A 20,270-nucleotide genomic window follows, 5' to 3' on the forward strand; every position below is an offset into this window, starting at 1 on the left:
GGGTGTCCTAAAGAGTTATTTCCCTGAATTCTCTTTTCGAGTCATTTGTATATGTCTGTCTCGGAGGATGGAGTGTGAATTTGGGATCTTGTCATGTTCATTATTTTTTTCGCGTTTACATTTGAACTCCCTTGCACAAGTTCTCCCACACAGTGGTTATTCCTAACAGTCAAGGAAACCAATCATAATACACATAATGACCTTTTTTTTTTCAACCAAGAAGCTGTTTGCAACTTAAATAATTTCCACTTTTTGGGAACAAAGTTCTCCTATAAAAACCTGACACTGATCTTTGTTAATGGTTCATGTACTATTTCTTAGTAGCATTTAAAAATTTTAGCCTTAAATACAATAGTCTCTGCAAATCTTAAAACCTCCAAGGTACACAAATGGCACTCTCCGTGTCCCTCTGTGGGCACAGGAAGGAAGTAAGTAGCTCAAGGTATAAAAACAATTGCCTGGCTCCACACTCCTGCAATTTCTGAGGAAACCTGGGCATCCTGCCAACTCTCTGGAAACTTTGCACTGCATGGGGCAGTCCATAGCAGTTGCCCAGAGTTTTCCAGAAAGAAATAGGCATGTCTGGTTTCATCAGATATTTGGGCTGTCAGATAGATCATGGGGAGGCCAACTGGCAAGTTAGCCAAGCTGGGCCATGGAAGAGATCCACACTTCCCAGAAGAAGAGCTGAGACCCACAGAGGCAAGAGGCATACAGAGGAGCCACTAGGGAGCAAGTGAGTCCCCTGTCCCCTAGCATTAGAGAAATAGAGTGGATGAGTGTAGGCTCCTTTGTTTAAGGAAGATGCAGGTAGAGATTTTACACAGATTCGTCTTCTCATCAGTCTTGGATGATTTGGACTAATTAAGTCAAACATTCATATTGTCCTCACGTTTGGTTGGAAACACCCAGTTACTGTTCAAATCTGTCGCCACTCTATGTCTGATTTAGAGTACAAAAGATCGAGCAATTCCTGTCACATTCTGAACATTCCATTAGGTTTGTGGAAGTTTAATGAGCCCTAACTGTGAAACGGCACAGGTTTACCTCTGTACTGGGTACTTGAGGAACTAGCGATGAAGCCCTGTCTACACCAAGGAAACAAAGAAGAAATGTTAAATCATAGATCACCTTTTATCAAAATACATGTGCCAAAGTAATGTGCTTGATGAATTCCTCTCTAGGTCAACCCCTTCCAATAGAAACAGAATGTCAGCCACATATGTAATTTAAAATTTTCTAGTAACCACATTTAACAAGGAACAAGTAGAATTAAATTTTTTTTTTTAAAGATTTATTTATTTATTTAATTTCCCCCCCTCCCCTGGTTGTCTGTTCTTGGTGTCTGTTTGCTGCGTCTTGTTTCTTTGTCCGCTTCTGTTGTCGTCAGCGGCACGGGAAGTGTGGGCGGCGCCATTCCTCGGCAGGCTGCTCTTTCTTTTCACGCTGGGCGGCTTTCCTCACGGGTGCACTCCTTGCGCGTGGGGCTCCCGCACGCGGGGGACACCCTTGCGTGGCACGGCACTCCTTGCGCGCATCAGCGCTGCGCATGGCCAGCTCCACACGGGTCAAGGAGGCCCGGGGTTTGAACCGCGGACCTCCCATATGGTAGACGGACGCCCTAACCACTGGGCCAAAGTCCGTTTCCTTAGAATTAATTTTAAAACTCTTTTATTTAACCCAGTACACTTAAGGTATTATCTAGTGGACATGTAATCAATATTTAAAAACAATGACAGTGCTTCAGTTTTAACATTTAAATTAACTTAAAGGAAATTAAATTAATTGAATGCCATCCAGTTCCTCAGTCACACCAGCCACCTTTCAAGTGCTCAACAACTGGTGCGACTAGCAGGTCCTGTATTGGGCAGCACGGCTAGTGCTGCTGAGAAGAGCAGGACTCGAGGGGGTCCCTGGGGGTCAGGTGGAGTTTAGATAGATGGCAAGAAGAGGACAGGCCTAGCCCAGACAAGGGCACCAGTGGAGACCATCAAGTCTAGCTGCTGATAGGTTCTAAGTCAAGCTCACTACCGAGCTGTTAAATGTGGCCCCACCTCCAATGGGCAAACAACATCTTCGTGTTGACTTGGAAGTCCAGGTGCAGGTGTAGAATTCTGGACTTGGAGTTCCTGCAAGGGGTCATGCACACACGTGTGGAGTCTCCCAGCCCACATGCCTAAACACGGTGCCCACTCTTTGCCAAGTCTTGCCTTGGCCACACCTAGAGCAGTACATGACCTCGGGAGGATCGACCCAGGCAGAATGGAGAGGCAGGGGCGCCACAGGCTCTGGGTGGTCCCTGCAGGCTTCATGGGGTGGAGAGGAATCTAGCCCCAAAGCCATCTGCATCTCGGGCGGCCCCTCTTGCCTGTGCCTGAGGGCAGTGCTGGCAGAGGATGTGCTGAGTGGAGGGCACCATCATGCTTATTTCCTTATCATCCCCAAGAAACGTTCACTGATGCCCAGAATTAACTACCTACCGACATCAGCTCTGACCCACTGAGTTTTTAAGTGCTGCATCATGCTTCCTTGTACATGATTGCGGCTGGCAAAGGGGCTGCGTTCAGGCCAAACCCCCCTCCCTCCTCCCTCCACGTTACACAGTTTATAACTGTGGAGTGGTTGAAACTTTTTCTCCAAGCCTTGCCCATAGAACGCCGCTGTGAGAATTCAGTGTGAACATACCTACCTGAAAACGCTCACAGGGCTTTTCCTCTAGAAACTCAACAACTTTAATCCTAAAACTGGGCACAAATTCAGACAGTCAAGCCCCCACTGCCTGGAACCAGATTTTCCTCTGAATTCAAGGTTCTCGTCCAGGTCTGAAAGTTCTCTTTTTTTCTTGATCGCTAATGATAGATTAATTCCGCTTACACTCATTAAGTTAACTAATTATTATCTTTTCCTCTCTCGAATCTTAGTCATGATAGCTCTCTCAAATCTTAGTCACCAGAGATGAGACTAACTATTTTTAGGAATGGTGTGCCTGATACATCTGTTTTCTGGGAAACGAATGGGTATTTGTTCAGTGTTTGTACTTGACTCAGTGAAGGCAAAGCTTTGAAAAGTGCCTGTCTAAAATTTAACTGCCCTAAGTTAAAAGATCTAGATTTGAATCTTTATTGAGCCTCATTTCAACAATGTTGCTCCTTCCTTAAAATACAATAATAGCTTAGAGCTGCCTTCCAGATAGGTGAAAATTGGTTAATGGTGACCATTGGACTCCTCCACTGGCTGAGTCTAAACGGGCACTCATTGGCCATCTCATCTACCTGAAACAAGCAGACTTTCTAGTAACCACTCGCTTTCTTTTTAAAGAATGTCAGCCTCATTCTTCGAGCACCCTTTCAGCCTTTTGAATCTCTACACTGTCACTATCATGAACTTAGTCCATGTGTTTGAGCCAATGGAGCCAAAATAGCCTCCCTCCAAAGGTGCACTTCTGAAAGTAAATCACTGCAGGCCGAAGGTCCATTTTGAGCAGGGATGGCTCTTTGCCATGGCACTTGCGAAGACGCTCTGTCCTAGATGGATGAGTCATACTTGGCGATGATAAAGGTCGTATCCAATCTGCAGCAGACACCAGTGCAGGACCATTTCTCATTTCACTTTGAGGGTTAGAAGGCAGTTTCTTTCTTGGGTCTGTTTTTGTACTCAGGCTAAAAAACAAACAAAAAAGATCAACATGAATGAAGGGAAAAATCCCTCTGGATTCATCAAATAGTTTAGGACATTTTATTTATCCTCTTCCCTGGATCAAAAGAATACCGAGGGGGTTATAGCAAAGAATAGATCATGGTTTTTAAGAGGCCATCTGATAACGTAAGCCCAGTTAGCGACAGTGGCAGCATTCCCCCCGTAACAAATAGCCCTCACAATGGACTCGGCTCCCCTCTCCGCGTGCTTTTGCTGTTCTGCTGGCACTCGGCGTGACTGGGGGTGAGACAGGAACTGCACAGCCTTATCTCCCTGCTGTCCCAATGTCACTAAACGCATTTTATTTTGAGATTCCTGGTGGTGCTTGGCAAAGATAAACAAAATCTTCCATCAGGAAACCTGTGAGCTGTTTCCACAGGAAGTTTCAAATCACTAAAGTAAATAGAAGCTTTCTACATGATCTCGTCGTGTTATGGGGCTCACTTGGGCTCCAACTACCACGACGAAACCTCGTAAATGGGAAGGCTGTGGCCTTTTTCAGAACTGAGTTGATTGCGACCGGCATGCAATGCTTCTGTTCTCGTATCCGTGTAAAAGTTGATGGCTGGAGTTTTACGCCTCATGCCTGGAAAACGTCCCAAATCTAAAAAGATGCTGAATTAGAGCTGCTATTTCTGATCCCTTATTGTTATGTTAAAAACAACTGTCAGCTCCTGCATCTTCAGGCACATTCTGAGGTGTTTTGTTTTGTTTTTTTCATTTTAAAACAGGAAAACCCTCTACTGGTCTCCTCTCTCCCCAACCACTGACAGCTTCATAAGCCACTGTTACCCACCGCTCCCAGGTTTCAAATGAATACTTTGGCATTTCTTCAGACGTGACACTTTATAATAAAGGCAGAGGCCAGAAAAATCAGAAAAACAAGCAAAGTGAGATTTAGGAAAAGAGTTGATGTGATATCTAATTTTGGACTATTGTCCCCTTAAGGTTTAAAGGTTTCTTTATAGCTTTGTGTGCAGAGGATAAGAATAATAATAGCATAACATACTGCTTTTCATCTTCAAAGTACTTTGTAAAATGTTGGCCCAAATTCTTTGCTCTAATACAGATACGCCACCAGTAACAAGCCCTGGGAAGGTTCTGGGAGCAGGTCAGTTTAGAGCCAGAGGCCAAGGATTCTTTAAAATACTCCAGTGAAATGGTCGAAAATGCCTGGCTAAGAAACGCTCGACCCAAACATGAAACGATGTCATGGAAAAGGGCTCCTGAGGCGTTGGTAGAGGCACTTAGGAGACAGGGATGAAAGCTGGCTGGGAGTTGACATTGGAGAAAATGGGTTTTAATGACACAGTCACTTTTAGAAAATGTTGAAGATAGTTCTTTGAGAGTAAATTTGATTTTTTGGAAAAATTATCCTCCCCTTCCCACAACCTCTAGCTCCCACTTTGGGGTTTGGCCCCTCTTCCAGATTTGTAGTCGGCATTTTCAAAGAAGTCATTGCTTTTTGTGTCTGAAGAGAGCAGTTAACCCTGAAGGGGGTTCCCGGCAGGTGCAGCAGCTCTCCTCGGCTGGCCTCTGTGCTGGCAAGGAGCACTGAATCAGTGCTAAGGCAGTAGGCAGACAGCCCTCAAACTGGAGGGATTGTAGGAATTCAGTCATTTTCCACTGCAAAGTTGAGAACCAATAGGCCTGACTGAAGCCCTAGCACGCGGGACTTCCCAAGTGCTCCTCCTCAGCAACCTGTTTTGGGTGTGTCTGACCATAAAAGCATTTTCGGTTTTTAGTACAAACTGCTCTTCGATGCCTTCACTGTTGGCCCACCTCAAATGCCCATTCACCGTAGGAGTATGCTATGCAATTAAGAACTGGGAAATGTGGTGGTCATCCCACGTTGGAAAGAACATTCCTCTTGGATGAGCAACTTTGGGCAAATGAGGACGAAGTGCATCCTGATAGCCTACCCAGTTCTGCATTCTTGCCTGCTGGAGGAATGAATACAGCTCCTTTACCTGCTGCTTCTGATCAGTTCCCCCAAAGTAAAACAACATTTGTCCTTTTGATGGTGATGCTGAGAGAATTTGTGTAGCAACAACTCTTATGAGCCTAGAGAATAGCTGTCTCCTTATGAGACCTTGAATCTTCCACAAACTGACCTTAAATTTTGTCTTACAGATGTGCCAAATGGATTTCATGTTAGCTTGGAAAAAATGCCGGCGGAAGGAGAGGACCTGAAACTGTCGTGCACGGTTAACAAGTTCTTGTTCAGAGACATTACTTGGATTTTGCTGCAGACAGTTAATAACCAAACAAAGCACTACAGTATCAGCAAGCAAAAAATGGCGGTAACGAAAGAGTACTCCACTACTCTCAATCTTGTCATCAAGAACGTTTCTCTGGAAGATTCAGGCACCTATGCCTGCAGAGCGAGGAATGTATACACAGGGAAAGAAATCCTTCAGAAGAAAGAAGTTACAATTAGAGGTGAGCACTGCAACAAAAAGGCTGTTTTCTCTCGGATCTCCAAATTTAAAAGCACAAGGAATGATTGTACAACTCAAAATAATGTAAAACATTAAAGGACTCATTAAAAAAGTAACAGTTGTCTCATACCATCTTGATTTATTGTCACTGTTGCTAACTTTCAGGCTCAGAGGAGACGCTCCTCCCAAAATGAGTTTGGCGATGATAAGAGTCAGAACGGGACCCCAAGGTCCCAACCTGTGGGCTCCCCTTCAGGCTGAGGGGACTGCTCTGTCCGACCTGGTGCGAGTTTGGATTTGGAGGATCCCTGCACTGCATTCTGTGTTTTTTGCTCTTTGCTGTCTTCTCCTGCCTGATAAACAACAACTTGGGACTGGTCCTTTCCTTCTACTTTGATGCCCGCCTCTTTTTATGTTTAAGCTTCCAAGTGGCGCAAACTGAATAATTTAAACAAATGCTGATTGCTACCAAAGATGGACATGCATAAGTTAATTCTCCAGTTCAGAAAACAAGTACGGTTGAATTTGAGACTCTGTCAGGACCTCTCTGCTTGGTTTGATTTTGAACTTTTGCATCTGCTCTGATTTGTGAATAGCAAGTTACAATGCTTATTTATTTGAAAATGCTTCTGTTTCGCCTTTTTTTTTTTACACTAAGCACATTAATCTTAAGCTGGAGCTTCCAAATGGGGCGGGAGGGGTGCGAGATGTTGATGTCGTTCAGAGATGACTAAGGTTTATCACCAGAGGAAGACTCAAAGTCTGCCCCAGTCACCTGCACCTCCTCCTCTCAGGCCACCCTGGGGTGCTGGCAGGCCAGGCCAGGTTCGGGTTTCCTCTGGCTGGCCTGTGCCCCTGACAGCCTGAGAGAAAGTGGACCATGCTTTGGTTTTAAATATTTTTATCCCCTGGCTATTCTTTTTAAGAACTTTATCATGCTAAAATGATGGCATTCAAGGTGTATCACTATCAATTTATCAAGGGAACAAAAGCTATTGTGACCAGAGCTTTAATGCATTCTTCCAAAGATAAATTTAAAGTGTGTCCATTAAAAAAAAAAAAAAAGGCTACTTTTCCCATATGCAAATGTTAATAGGATTTTTAATGGGGATCAAGAACTGTCAAAAGTACAGAAGCAGAATGCAAAGTCATTTTAAAAACGCAGCATTTTTAAATCAAGAGAAATTGTGATCTCTTATTTTAAGCTTGCGTTTGGAGAAAAAGTAAGCTTTTCACCAATTTAATATGCATTTTTAATGTTTTCATTTATAATTGATCATTATATGTAGCATGAACTATAGGAAAACAAACTGTAATGACCAAAATAGCCATGGCTGAAAAACAAAGTGGCTGGGCAGTTCAATAGGAGGTGACAATATGACAACTTTCCAGGCTTGGGAACTCACCAGACTGTTTCCTTCTTTAGGTAACAGATTCTGTCCCACGGCTAAACTTGTCTTTCACGTGGGAATTGCTTTTGTCATGTGTGAAAGAGTAAACAATGGCATTTCCCCAGAATGCCAGTTTTATGGAGTTCCAAATGCTCTGAAAACAATTAGTAACCTGGAAGTTGTCAGCCCAAAGGAAAGAATAATCAATTGTATCTTGAAATTTTACCTATAGATAGCTCTTTGGCCTGGCGACTTTGTTCATTATAAGTCAGTATGTTCCTTCAGGAAACCATACCTCAGTGCCACAGATCTTTGGGGCCTCAAGTTTTACTAAAGCTAAAAAGGCAAATGGAATGATTTGGGGATGGATTATGAAAAAAAAATGGCAAATTGAACATGGAAAACATTATTTCCTTCCTCTTCAAATTCTAGTAGCAGTGTTTGTTGGGAGGAAGAAGATATTAATATTTTAATATTTTCAGTATTTCTAAGAGATGATTTTAAGAATTCCATAGAGTACATTAATTGTTCATTGTATAATTAATCCTTCCCCAAAGAAGAAACAATTGGGTGGATTTTTTTGTTTTGTGTTATTTTCTCTGTTGGGTGTGGCATGGGGGAAGGACAGAGGGTGGAAGGAAAACAGTAGAGCTTAATATGGAGAACAGTTAAGACAGAGTAGGGGTGTGAGGCTGGTTCCTCGAACCCTGTTCCAAATGGAAGGCGGAAACCATGAATTATGGGACCTGGCAGATCATTGGGGCTATAGCATTGAAAAGTAAAAGAACCTGATGGAAGCTACCAAATTTGGCTATTGTTAACCAGCAGAAATATTCCGTTAAATCTGATTTTTCTCGATTTGAAGGGATCAGCCAGACTTTAATTTTGGAAACCAGCTTTTGATTGTCATCAGGTCGCTTAGGTTTAAAAATATGGTTTCAATGTACTTTTCCTATTTGAAATGTCAAAGTAGATTATTGCAACATCTAAAGGAATTGATAAAAAACGATTCCTTGGGCTGATTTCTGTATAAGATTGGGCATTTGAAACTAGTCAAAAATGACACTTTTCACATAGGAGGACATTTTCCTAAATGGGTACAAAGAAACAACAATCATAATACTGTTTGTTTCAGATATGTCTATGTGAACCTTGTATTTAATTGAGAGTCCTGTGTTTTTATTCTGCAACCTTTTTGCTGCTTCTCTTCTGAAGTTTGTTGTATGGTTAGAACCTTTGAGAGTTTTTCATAACAATTCTGTTAAAATAAAAGTTTCTCTTCTATATTAGCATTGTTTTTCCAATACACCTGTCAGGGAAGACCAAATCTTGTCTGTGTTGATTAATTTCGATATTGTGAGCCCTGTATTCAAACTTCCTTTTTATAGTAAGGCATATGGACAATGATAGATTATTTCATCCTATTTAGTGCATGGGAAATAGTCTGTGCACTAGGGGAAGCTATTAAAAGTACAACAGAGTGAACTGGATCTGTGTTTGCAATGGGATCAGTCAAATTTTGAAGGGGAATATGATAGTGTTCTTTAATATCTTAACATGTTTCACTGATGTGCTTGGGGTCTTTACTGTGTAGAAATGCCAAAATTACAATGACAAAGCATGGACAAGTTATCCTGCCTTGAAGGTTTTGAATGCACAGACATCCTGGAATGGCCCTCAGGGGCAAGTTAGAATAAGAAGGATGTTCTGGAGAAGGCAAGAGAAGAGTTGCTCACATTTGTTCTCCGTGACATTTGGAGAAGGTTTTATCAGAGTGCTCTCCTCAACACTTTTTCTGCCTTCAGATTTCATTCTGTACAAAGTTAAGCAAAGACTAATAACAAGCTATGGGAGTCAAAATGTAGCAAGAAAGAGGTTTCTCCTAACAGTAGTAACCCTGCCATATTATACTTCTTCAACATGCTATGAAAGTTTAACTGAGGATTTCTAAGTGAGTTTAATGAAGGCAAATCCTGACAGTTTCCCTGCAGGAACAAAAAGAGAAAGGGTTGGGGTCTTGGCAGAATCCTGTCGGGGACATGAAATCAAAGACGTTGCAATGCATCTTCTCCTGTAGCATTGCAACCACTCCTGAGCTGCTTTCACAGTTTTAGTACACTAAGATGAGGGGGCGGGGAATGGTCAGAGAAAGCTCATAACATGCAATTGAAACCAGTGATGTAAAGTAAGGTATGCCAAAACTTTTTAGATTTCTGTTCTGAAGTTTTATTATTTTAAGGGAAGAAAGGAATGATTTGGGAAGGTAGGAAAGACTTCAGTTGTTTTTATTCTTTTACCTTGAAAGCTTGGGCTACCAATGCAGTGCCCACCTAACTAGAATGTATACATATCAGCAGGACTGACTTACACTTTCATTAAATAGAGACACTGTACTCTTGGGGGTATTGGGGGTACTGCCTTCCCATGTCGGGGTTTAATGTTGTAATGTATTGCATCCTAATGTATTAAGTTCATTTTGTTGTACTATATTGATTGACATTTTATTAAAATAAATTGTATTGTATGATATTTGTATGTTTTAAGAGAAAATAATATAAAATTCATTATTTGTAATTATTATTATATAGTGCAAAACCTAAAATTCTGTGCCTCTGCCTCTTGAATTAATCCTTGGATACTTGCATTTGGGGAGGGTATGGGGGAAAGAAATGATCAATAAAGCTTTCTAAATTCAAGGAATTCTCCTGTTTGGTCTACTGCCTTAAAATTTAAGTTCCTGACACAGCTGCACACACACATCAATAAAATACATGCAAATTTGTATTAGTCATCACAACCACACTTTATTTCGGTAAAACTTCATTACAGCCTATATGCAAAATCATATCTTTCATTTTTATCTCCTAAGATATTCTGCAAAATATTGTAGAAAAGTTTCCAAAAAGAAAAGGAAAAATCCTAATTGGCCAGGCAAAAACCTGTGTCTTGAAATCTGAATATATAGAATCTAACTTTTTATTTTGCTCTGTGTTCTAACAAATTTCAGGCTATCGTAGCAACTTATTTAGGAGGAAGCAGCGTGTTAGCCACAGAAGAAAAACTCAGGGAACAAGATCCAAATAAAACTGAGAGTTGGGTTCTGCTATTTCTATATTTAAAATGTGGATATGCAAATACAATAAAATACAACTGATGAGTGATGACAGTTCCCTTTTTCTGTTCATTAGATCAGGAAGCCCCCTACCTCCTGCGAAACCTCAGTGATCAAACGGTAGCCCTCAGCAACTCCACCACATTAGACTGTCGTGCCAAAGGTGTCCCGGAGCCTCAGATAACCTGGTTTAAAAACAATCTCAAAATACAGCAAGAACCCGGTAAGAGATTTTTTTTCCTTATGTTCACCCTTCCTCATCCTTCTTCATCCCCTTTATACCCTAACTTCCCTGTCACCTCCTTCTAGTACCCTGGAATTGTTTGCTGTTAGAGCTGCATCAACTGGTCTCTGGTTCATGTTTAAATCAAATGATGAGTCTTTGGGCCAGTTCTTATACAGACCATGTTGTTAACTCTATAGGAGGATCTTGACAGAATCCATTTGGCTGGAATGCTACTTTATCTAGTACATTCACCAGGAAATGACTGGAGCCCCATAGACAATGCCTCAGTTTCCTGACAGCTAAGAGAGTTGAGAGAGATTGCAAAGTTTTCAATATCTGACATATATAAAGTCCAGAAAAGTAAATTCATAATCTTTTTAATTTATTTTAATTGTTTTATAAAAAGAAGACCATTTTCAAAGATGTTTTATCATATTGATAAAAAAAATCGAAACTAAACTAAAGATTATGGGTTTATTTTCTTTCAATAATATTCTTGAAAATGACTAGACTTGAATTGTTTTACATAACAATGCAGGGTCTTCAATTTGATGGAAATAACAGTGAATATAAACACTGTCTATTGCCTATCATAATTTTATGGCTAAGTAAGATTAAATTTGATTTATTTAGTTTTTTTTTTAACATTTTTTTGTTTATTTATTTCTCACCTCTTCCCCCCCCCCACCCCACCCCGGTTGTCTGTTCTCTGTGTCTATTTGCTGCGTGTTCTTTTTGTCTGTTTCTGTTGTTGTCAGCGGCATGGGGATCTGTGTTTCTTTTTGTTGCGTCATCTTGTTGTGTCATTTCTCTGTGTGTGCGGCACCATTCCTGGGCAGGCTGCACTTTCTTTCGCGCTGGGCAGCTCTCCTTATGGGGCACACTCCTTGCACGTGGGGCTCCCCTATGCGGGGGACACCCCTGCGTGGCAGGGCATTCCTTGCGCGCATCAGCACTGCACATGGGCCAACTGCACACGGGTCAAGAAGGCCCAGGGTTTGAACCGTGGACCTTCCATGTGGTAGACGGACGCCCTAACCACTGGGCCAAATCCGCCGCCCTATTTAGGATTTTGATGAATAATTCTATTTATATTCAATCTGTCATCTATTCGCAATATTCCAAAAATCTTAAAGAAGTAAGTGGCAACCTGGAATGGCCTTTGAATGTTAGTCCTCTACTCAGAACAAATTTTCATTTGAGTTTAATGCACAGAATGGGGTTGTAGTATAACTCCAGAATTTAATCAGCAAATGTCTTAAAAAGGTCTTGACACTCACAGCTCCAAAGTCGATCTCATCACATCATTTTTCTCCATTAAGTAGCACCTCTTCTTGTACAGTCATCACACATTTAATCGTCCAATCTAGAAGGTGACAGCCTCTCGTCACCCTGCTCGTCTAGGCAGTCACCAGGTTGAGCAGGTGATACCTACTTAACAGCTCACCAGGTCATCCATTCCTTGGCTTCCCTGTTGACATTCTCTTGCTTCAGGTGTGATCACCCATCACCTGAGCTTCTAGAGCAGCTTCCTGACTGCTCTCCCTACCTCTCTTTTCCCTTTTTGCTTGTCTCTCCCACAGCAGTGTAAGATGCGGTTCTGAAACCCCTCTCCCCTGCCTCAGGCCTTCCACTGGCCTCCCATCACACAGGGTAAAGTTCACCATCTGCTGGAGAGAAGGCCCTCAGCAACGGGCCCTTGCCTACTCCTGTAACTTCATGCTTGCCCTGCCCGGCCTTGAATTTCATATTCTAGCAAAGCTAAGCTCTTGTCGATCCCCGCACACTTTATTCGGCCTCATCACCCAAAGCTTTTGTTCTGATGTCCCCTCTCCCTGGAGTACCTGCCCTTCATCTAATGCCTAGCCGTCCCTTGAGACCAGATCAGTGTCCTCCATCCCGAAGGCTTTTCTTAAATCCCACAAAAAGGATAACTATCCTGCATGCTTATTACTTACGAATATTTCTGCTTCTCTCCAATTGTATTGTTTTATTATCATCAGTTCCTGTGTGTCTGCATAGTCTATGCATATTCATGCTCTCTCACTATGTTGTTTTTCAGTCATCTTCCTTGCTTGAAGGCAGACAATGCATCTTTTTCTTATTTGCATTTTATTTGATGATATAGCCTCAGAACCTAGCATAGTGCTTGGAAATCAATTGTTTCTTGAACAAATGAATGAATGGCTTTCAGAAAATGTTATTCTATATTTAGCAGGTTCATTTGGTAGCAGATATACCTGGACTTGTGAGATGAGGTAGCATAGCATAAAATTGTCAAAGATGAAAGGGACCTTTGGAAAGTAATTTGCCCAAGATGACACGCTGCCAAGATGCGTATTTCCAAAACTGTTTGATGAGACACCAATCCCTTGGGGTATTCTACCATAATAAAGGGGTGAATGAACCCATGAATAAGCTAATAACTTGTGAAACAATGCATGCCATAGCCTCCCCTTAGAACTCCCATTGGCATATCAAAGGTCCAAAGAAGTCCTGCACTAAAAAACCTGGTCAACTGTGGTGTTAAGTTCTGTATTCCTCAAACTTAGTAGGTCACAAAATACTTTAATGGCATGCTAATGTAAGATGTTGGGTAGTTTTCTGAAAGAAGCACTGTTGACTTGCATTCAGTTTCCATGCTTTGGAGGTGAGTTAAGGAATTGGAGTTGAACCACCTCAAAGCTCATGGTCATTCTGAGACTAGAGGATAGACCAGAAACTGTCCAGGCACAGCCTCAGTGCCACAAGCGAAACGGCTGTGAGGAGCTACAGAAGGTCAGGCTTTCAGGCCCAGCTTTGCCATCACGAGTCAGGAGAATTTGAGCAACTCCCATCTCCTTGCTCTCTGAGGCCCTATTTCCTTATTTTCAAAACTGGGCTAATAGTAATGGCACAAGGATGTAATAAGGTTTAAATTCGTTGACATACCCAGGCTGCTTAGCGAATACTACTTTCTGATGCGCCCCCTAGACTCACCTGATCGAGAAACTAGCCTGTGAGTCATCAGAATTCATTGGAATGGTATGAAAAGGGTTCGGCAATAAGTCTGCTCGAAAGTCAAACAACTCCTTAAGCTTTCAGAGATCTTCCCCCAGCTTTCTCTGATCTTCTGAGAGCCAAAAGAAGAATGTCAAAAGAGTCTTATACAAATGCTTCTACGAGATCTTTTATAAATATCATCCTAATTTACGTCTGTTAACATCTATGACGCCCAAAAATGCTGAGTTGTTGGTTGTTGGTGTTTAGCTCTTTGTCTCTCTTCCCTTCATTCATTGTCTAAAATTAACTTTAGGAAAGGGATTTCACAATTTTCTGGAGATGGTTAATCTCCTACAGGTATTAAGTGTTTATAAAATTTCATATGTAATATTCCTTTTTGAGGCAGCAAATGCAGTAGCCAAAGCCATATGCTCCATAACTGACCCTTCTGGAAATCTTAAAAACACTCTTATGGTTATTTCTTTTGAAACCTATGAGTAAAGATTGCAGGGAACCAAAGTAACAATCCCTGACTCACCCAGCAGTTGTCCCCAAGCTGAGATGCAAGAACCTCCCGATCACATCCAAAACCGACTGAGAATTAGCTCATTGGATTTGCAGGCTTGGGAGAGCTAGGCAGAGTTTTAAAACCCTGAGAAGAAGCCGTATATCCTTTGGAGACTGCAGACGCATCTTTTCTATGACACCTGGCCACTCAAAAAGGATTGCTATTCAGGAGCATTTTGGTGACCTTGGATAATTGGTAGGATCTGGCGCGTAATCACTGTTATTTGTTAAGTGACAACTTGCTCCACTCCAAAAAAAATACGAGAGGGGAAGCACTGCACACACATGTGCTCCCACTCCAGACAATGGCCTTAAGACACCTGCTGGCAGGACTGAAGGTGGTTGGAGCGTTTTCCCTCCCTTCTCATCTCCTTTCAGGGAAAAGCTTTCAGTGGGGCACAGTCATTCTACAGAAGAAATGCAGTTTCAAGAAAGCATTCTGGAAGCTGAGCAGTGGCTTCTGGGGCCAGAGGGCAGCAGGCAGGAAGAGAAGGGCCCCTGGGAACATGGGCCCAGGGCAGGGTGTGCTCGGCCACGTGCTCGGCACTTCAGCCTGGGCAGCCCCGGCCATGTGGGTCCAGGTGTGCAGAGGCCCCCCGGCTACCTGGCTGCCTTGGTGCCTGCCCTTTGCTGCCCGCGTGCTCCCAGGCCCACGCTGGTGTCTGAAGGACCTCAGCCAAGCGACAGCCCCACCAAGGACACCCTTCTGTCCTCAGCATCTACTTTCTCTTCTCGCCCCTGCCTCCGGGCCGCAAACAGCTTTCATGCTTACCTGGAGAGCCCTCTACCCTCTCACTGCCTAAGTTCTTCTCACCCCCTTTTAATCCCTGCCTCCTCCACAGGTCCTTCCCCCGCATCCCAGGACACGGTGACTCTTCTTGCCATGAGGTCCAGATTTATTGACCATTCATGCCAGAGGGTGCACCACTTAATTGTTCACTTGAGTGCGTTTATTTTCAAACCTTTGAGGATAGGGTATCCTAATTGGTCTCCTTTATTAAAAACAATCATCAAGATTTACTGTGCCTTTACCAGGTTCCAAAGCACGGAGTTAAGTGTTTTACAAAAATTTACTTTTCATAACTCTCTGAGGAAGGGTAGATGCCACTGCTAGATGCATTCCCCGGGTCACTTTTATTTCACCATCACTCATCAGCTCTTTTTTCGTGCCAGGTGCTGTTCTCGGCACTTGGCTGGTCATCAGCGGGTTCACTCCTAACAGGCCTGTAAGGTTTGTGTGATGAGCCGTTTTACAGATTAGAGGATGAGGAAGTCCTGGAACAGAGTGGGGAGAAAACATGCCCCAGACCCCGCAGGTGGCACGTGGTACCCCAAAGAGTCTGACTCCAGATCCCCACAAAGAGACAACTAGGCACTGGTTTCAAGGGACCTCCTGGAAGTGACACACATGTTAAAAACTCTGAATGTCTTCTCATTTCTAGCCCTTAAAGATTAAGCTTCTCAAAGACTGTAGATCCTTTAAAGCACAATTGAAATAAATATTGAAAACATTCATAAAGCATATTAAAGATATTTTTATATTAGACATGCCAAATAAAGTAAAAAATTATTTTGAACCCAAACCTAGTTACTTTGAAGTTTTAAAAGGTCCAGAATTCATGCCAGCCCAGCACACATTTATTTACTCAACAAATATTCCTACGGCAGCTGTATTGTGCCTGGCCCTGTGCTAGGCTCTATGAAGACAGCAGTGCAGGAACACTAAAATCTAATGTCATGAAGTGTATTGTGTATGTTGAAATGGACACGGCTTCTTTAGCAGCCATCACACATGTCTTGCTCATTCACAACCACCATGTCAAGGAGTCTGAAAATGGAAGAAGGTGAATTAATCAACCCAGCAAGCAGAAAATGATAGGGCTCAATCCCAGAATTAAAATATCTTTAATACATTAGGTAATTGTAAAATACACCCTTTGTGCTTTAATTTTCCTACTTAAAGCAGAACATAAATTAGGCTCCCAGTTATTCGTGGAATGCACAGAACCGAAAGGCAATAAAGAGGAAATAAGAGAAAATCTGCCAAAAGGTGGCAGAGCCGCCAAATAAAAAATGAGTAAAGGAGCAACCGGGAGTTTTGGGAGGGACTGACTGTGCGCGAAGCATTGGTAATAAAGGCGTGTGGACTCTGAAGGACCAGGTAAAGAGAGAGTGGGGGTTCCGAAATGAGAATAATAGAAAGGACTGGAGATGAGAGGAAAAGGCACGATGCCACGAACGTGCAGCACAAGGGGCTCAAACGAGTGCTGACCCACAGCGGCTCCTTGAGCCCAAGTTGATTATTAGAGCTACAGGGATTGCCCCAAGTTTCCTTTAAGGAGCATTCTCTTCTTTTTGGCTAAAAGTTTAAAAGGTTTGCACCCAGACTTGGGACGATCTTTTTTTCTTTTCTTTTTTTGTCTTTATTTTTTTAATGTTACATTCGAATTATATGAGGTCCCCATATACCCCCCACTCCCCTCACCCCACTCCTCCGCCCGTAACAACAATCTCCTCCATCATCATGAGACATTCATCGCATTTGGTGACTGCATCTCTGAGCACCGCTGCACCTCATGGTCAATGGTCCACACCATACCCCACACTCTCCCACAGTCCACCCAGTGGGCCATGGGAGGACATACAATGTCCGGTAACCGTCCTGCAGCACCACCCAGGACAACTCCAACCCCCGAAAATGCCCCCACATCACATCTCTTCCTCCCACTCCCTACCCCCAGCAGCCACCATGGCCACTTTCTCCACACCAGTGCCACATTTTCTTCGATTACTAATCACAATAGTTCATGAATAGAATATCAGTAAGTCCACTCTAATCCATACTCTATTCCTCCATCCTGTGGACCTTAAAAATGGTTGTGTCCACTCCACATCTATATCAAGAGGGGGCTTAGATTCCACATGGATGCTGGAGGCAATTCTCCTGCTTGCAGTTGTAGGCACTCTTGGCTCCCTGGTGTGGTGGTTGACCTTCTTCACCTCCATGTTAGCTGAGTGGAGTAAGTCCAGTAAACCAGAGTGTAGGAATTGCAAGTCTGTTGAGGCTCAGGGCCTGGCTATAACATGGTCAGTCCAGAGATTCAGGTCCCCTGAGTATACATTAGACCCCAGCACCAACTACAGTTCCGGTAAAAGTAACAGGAGAGGCTTGTGGACAAAGATCACATCTAAGTCCAGCTCCATCACACAGAAACACAAACTCCAAAGTAGGGCCAACTGACATGGCACTGAACTCCATCTGCCATGACCACAGAACCTGTGGGTCTCTGTAGCCCTCAGAAGAACCAATACCCAGGGTTGTATCTACTTTATCTGTCTCTGGGACTCTGCTGAGGTGTGCATAAGGGCAACCCCTCTGATAACCTCCCGGCTCTTTTTGGAGGCTCATAGCCATATAAACTCATTTGTCCTTTCCATTTCCCCCTTTTATTCAGGTCAAAAAGCATTTTTAACTCCTGGTATTATATGTAGATTGAGATATTCTGCTGGTCCAAATTGACCCTTTTATTCAAGGTCATTTTCTAGTTACTTCATCAGCTGGTACTTGGCAGTAATCCCTCGGAACCAGGGAGGCTCATGATTTGAAGTCACTTTGGCGAACATCGTGCCCCTTCTCCCCACCCTTGTCCCAACCTGTTTGCTACTTCTCCAGGCACCTGGCCGAGGATCGGTAGCTCCTCCAAAATGATCAAAATGTCACCTTTCTACCTCTTACTCTTCCCAGATTCTTCAGTGAGGTCCTAAAATGTTTAAAGCTGTGACAGCTGAATTAGTGGTGCAACAGGGACTATTGGCAACTCAATCGATATGGCCCTCTGAGGAATTGAAATGTGGCAGAGGGCCCGTCTGGCTGAGCTTTGCAATAACACAAGCACACGCCGTCTCACAAATGACTGCGGAGAAAAATGGGGTTTCCTTAAGTCAATAAAATGCTGAGAGCATTTAAGAGAACAGAATCAATGTTGACCTGAGATGTTTTTAGTTACTTCTGCCTGAACGGAGAAACCTTCATCAAACTACTATTTGAACTAAAATTCTGTGACAGCTTAACATTTTAAAGGGTTTTAAGGTTGAAGCAGAAAGAGAGGAGCAAAGGGCTCAGGAGTGACTTTTGTCGTGTGGGACGGGGCAGGAGCAGGAGATAATTCCTCTAACCCCATGACTAATCTCCCTCCTTGAAGGGCAGCTTCTTGGTCTAAGTGTTTCTCTAATGACCTGAAAGAGACATTTTTCTGTCCCCAGTATATCACAGACACCACACATTTGCTCCTGTAGGCCCTGACTTCAGATGGAGGTGACTTATCCTTGTACCTGGAGGGACAGAAGCAGGTCTGAATTGTCAGGGGGCTTTAACAGATCTAGGAAAAGGGTTAAGGAAAAGTGGGGGGAGAAGTGAAGGAGGGGGTTAAGGCCCACTTGCCCACTCGCAGGCTAGTAGAATCAGTGGCTTGGCTTGGTTTCTTAGTAATAATGACGTTGAGAAAAATCAACTGCGTTTTGCAAAACTTGAGTAGTAGCTGCCTTTTCTTTCTCATGAAATCTACTCCTGTGGTACATAATGAATTAAGAAATATGACAGAAAAGAAGTGGGTATACAGGATACCTAGGTGCATATACTTAGGGTGTATATACTTAGGAAGGTGAGCTGTGATCAAGATAATGAAAATCTAAAGTAATGAGATGAATGATCTAATAATTAGTTATTTCCTGACAGTATTAATTATCACCTCCACCGAGGCCAGAGTTGCTCTGCTGGTGTGCCTGTTAAAGCAGCTGTGCTCCCCGTTCCTGCCTCTTCACTCTGTGCCTTCAAGATAAGGGGTCTCTGTACCAAGCCCCAAAAGACCGGGCGTCACTAGTGGAGATCCAGGGCGCTGTGGTGCCCTGCCAGACCTGCCAGACACATTCTCAGGCTTTATCTGTACTTCGGACAATATAAACATGAGGGACACGGAACACATCGCACGTTTATCCTTGGAAAAGGATACATGTACATGTAGAAGCTGAGAGGAAAGTGTGGAATTAAGTAAGGAACAGTGTGGGGAAGCAGCAGGGAGAACGCTTAGCAGGTTGGCAGTGCCAGAGGTCATCTACAGCCCCAAGCCCAGCCAGCACTGGGCCCCTTATTTTAACCATCACCCTAACATGGTGGAAAAACAGGGGCTGTTTCTTCACACACTTTCTGCAAATCGGCAGTTACCTGTCAACGTTTGGCTAGTACGGGGAGACATAAAAATAGAGTCATAGAGTTCTGTGGTTTACATCCAGAAACATATAGCAATCCAGATGTAGAGTCCCATTTTGTATTGGAAATCAGTAGAAATTACATCTGGAGACTGAATCCTAGCCTCCAAAATGTGATTTAAAAAAAAAATTTTTTTTTTAATATATTTATTTCTCTCCCCTTCCCTCCCCCCTGCCCCAGTTGTCTGCTCTCTGTGTCTGTTCGCTGCGTATTCTTCCGTGTCTGCTTCCATTGTTGTATTGTCAGCAACACCAAGAATCTGTGTTTCTTTTCGTTGCGTCATCTTGCTGCGTCAGCTCTCCATGTGTGTGGCACCACTTCTGGGCAGGCTGCACTTTCTTTCACGCTGGGCGGCTCTCCTTACGGGGCGCACTCCTTGCGCGTGGGGCTCCCCTATGTGGGGGACACCCCTGCGTGGCAGGGCACTCCTTGCACGCATCAGCGCTGCTCATGGGCCAGCTCCACACGGGTCAAGGAGGCCCAGGATTTGAACCGCGGACCTCCCATGTGGTAGATGGATGCCCTAACCACTGGGCCAAGTTTGCTTCCCCAAATATAATTCTTTATTGGCAAATTCCAACTTGTTTAC

General features: G+C 43.3%; 1 protein-coding gene across 1 annotated transcript in view; it reads left to right on the forward strand.

Moving 5' to 3' along the window:
* Positions 1-20,270, forward strand: part of FLT1 (fms related receptor tyrosine kinase 1) — a 176,964-nt gene that overhangs the window by 92,206 nt on the left and 64,488 nt on the right. Inside the window, exons 13-14 of the mRNA XM_058277019.1 lie at positions 5,830-6,138; positions 10,717-10,863. Coding sequence (XP_058133002.1) covers positions 5,830-6,138; positions 10,717-10,863 — 456 coding nt within the window. The remainder of the gene's footprint in view (positions 1-5,829; positions 6,139-10,716; positions 10,864-20,270) is intronic.

The sequence above is a fragment of the Dasypus novemcinctus genome, chromosome 15 (genome assembly GCF_030445035.2).
Source record: "Dasypus novemcinctus isolate mDasNov1 chromosome 15, mDasNov1.1.hap2, whole genome shotgun sequence".
Lineage (NCBI taxonomy): Eukaryota > Metazoa > Chordata > Mammalia > Cingulata > Dasypodidae > Dasypus > Dasypus novemcinctus.